General features: G+C 32.5%; 1 protein-coding gene across 1 annotated transcript; it reads left to right on the top strand.

Moving 5' to 3' along the window:
* Positions 1 to 676: 676 nt before the first annotated feature.
* On the top strand, positions 677 to 2,185 carry LOC145772499 (ribitol-5-phosphate transferase FKTN-like). The gene has a single exon (XM_082584372.1). It carries the CDS (start codon positions 677 to 679, stop codon positions 2,183 to 2,185), a length of 1,509 nt encoding a protein of 502 aa, XP_082440498.1.
* The last annotated feature ends 258 nt before the right edge of the window (positions 2,186 to 2,443 follow it).

The following is a 2,443-nucleotide window of genomic DNA, read 5'->3' as shown; positions in this document are numbered from 1 at the left end:
TGCAACGACGCGACATTGAGTGAACATTGTGGGTACTGTAAAATAAATGATATAGCCTAAAGCACGTAGTATACAAGAAAGTAATAGAAACAGTCATCGAAAAACACAATTGGAGTAACTGTAAAAGGACAATCAAATAAACCAAGGCCAAGTAGCTTAATAAATAAACTAAGAAATATTAGATTAGTTTGGATGTTCACATCGACACAAAAGTCACTATGGCTCTTGATTAAAGAGTGGTGTCCTTGTTGTTAAATTTATATCTTTTAGTTTTTTGGTCATCAACTCATGATTATTAGAAAATGTAGCCGCCATGCGGTTTGAGGCTGACTGTTGTTCAGTGTTCACCCTCAGTATGAAGCTATGTAATGAAATTGTTGATTTTCCTTTGTTTTTGAGTTGCATTTAATAACGGTTTAAGAAGTTGAAGTTTGATGCCGTTGAATCTTTGATCTACAGCAGAAGTCACCATAATCTATGGCATATGATATAAAGTTGATAATGTTAATATTATGAACGATGTGTTTAAAAGAAGTCAAGTAGGCTACTTGTCAAGTTGTTTGTTGATAATGCAAACCTTGACGTGTTAGCATTAATTGCTTAGAATGACACAATAAAGGCCGCAATACCAAGACAATTAACTACGCTTTGTTTCAGAATTTTAAGTTTTTATAAAATGTTGCAATTTCACCTCAAAAGTGTAAAGAAGCTGCTCTTTCTTCTATGCATTGCAGCTGTGTGCTTTGCAACAATCTTCAGCGTTTATGCGTCAAATTACACAAGAAAAACTAAATCATCTATCAGCATCGTTCCTTCAAATCAGTCATTCACTTCACAACATCTTCCAGAAGTTCCAGCAGTAGAAACAATCAAAGCATCTCAAAGCCACGACCAGAAATCAACAGAAGCATTGAACAACTCTTTGAATTATTTTCTTTCAGTTTTTACAAAATACAAAATTCAACTACTTCTTTTCGACCAAGATCTTCTGTCAGAATTAATTCAATCTCAAGCTAAAATTCAGAAGAATTCTATTCATTTCCAAAATAATTTATACAAATCTTATCACGACAAAACCAAACTGATAATATTTGCTATTGAAGCTATTAATTTTAAAGATAAAGATGAAGCCATTTTGAAGGATCTTAAATCATATGGTTTTATTGTTCATTTATCTATGGATGCTGATCCAAGACTTTTGAGTACCAATGACAATGTTCATTCCATACCAACCTACTTATGGTCAGCTAAGGATGACCATGTTATTCAAGTAATCATATTGCATAAACGATTAGATAGCTACATGTGGAGTGGTCCACTGAAACACGACGACTGGAAAACGACTGTAAAAAACTTGGCACCAGCTTTAACAAATGGAGAAAATAGAATGGAAATAATTGGTAATACACTTCCTAATTATGCACGGGCATTTAATATATCTGGATTTTTAATTTGTCTAGCTTTAGAAAAAAATAAACAAGAAATACACTTACCGTTGGACATTGCAGTATTTTTAGAGGAATACAAAAACTCTCAGTTTATAGAATGTGATTATAAAAGAGCAAGAGAATACAAAGAAAAGTATGAAAAGTCTTCAAGTTCTCAAGAAAAAGATTTTAAATCCAGAGCTAAAAAACTTATTCTCAAAGCAAAATCTGCTTTAGATAAACTGAACGTACCGTTTTCCTTGAGCAGTGGAAGTTGCTTAGGCTGGTTTAGACAATGCGACATCATTCCATATACAAGTGATGTCGATTTTGACGTTTTAATTAAAAATCACAACGATAAAATAATCGATGAGATGAAAAATGCCGGATTAAAATTATTGTATAAATTTGGTAAAGTGAATGACAGTCTTGAATATAGTTTTATTGGAGACGATCGTGTTAAATTGGACGTTTTTTTCATTTACGAAGAAGAAGACCATTTTTGGTTTAGTGGAATTAGAGGATCGGATCGACAAAAATATAAATACAAATTGCCAAAGTTCAAGTTGTGCTGGACTGAACTTTTAGATATAAAAATAAGAGTCCCATGTAACACTGAAGAATATATTGAAAGAAATTATGGAAAAAATTGGGCTGCCCCCAGAAGAGATTGGATATGGAATCATAGTCCTCCGAACCTAGAAGATAATGGAAAATGGGATAAAAGCGATATGAAAGAGGTGTTTCAAATTTTTTAAAAGTTCCTATTTCTTGGTTTAGTAAAAGTGAAAAGAAATTGCTATCGCCTCAAAAATAAATTGATAAAAAACTTAACATTGTTTTGCAACTGAGAAACTTTTCGCATACTTGCCTTACGAAAGTCGTCTTAAAAACTGTTTTTTATTGTTGTTTTTTGTTATGCGATAAGCGGAAAAGTTTGAATGACTTAACACAGCCTACTCGTTGACTTTTAGACAGGCTTCTGCTCCTTATTGAGTGTTAATCTTAAATTAGTT

The sequence above is a fragment of the Aplidium turbinatum genome, chromosome 6, assembly GCF_918807975.1.
Source record: "Aplidium turbinatum chromosome 6, kaAplTurb1.1, whole genome shotgun sequence".
Lineage (NCBI taxonomy): Eukaryota > Metazoa > Chordata > Ascidiacea > Aplousobranchia > Polyclinidae > Aplidium > Aplidium turbinatum.
The sequence above is the reverse complement of the archived record's forward strand: the minus strand, read 5'-3'. Positions and strand labels throughout refer to the sequence as shown.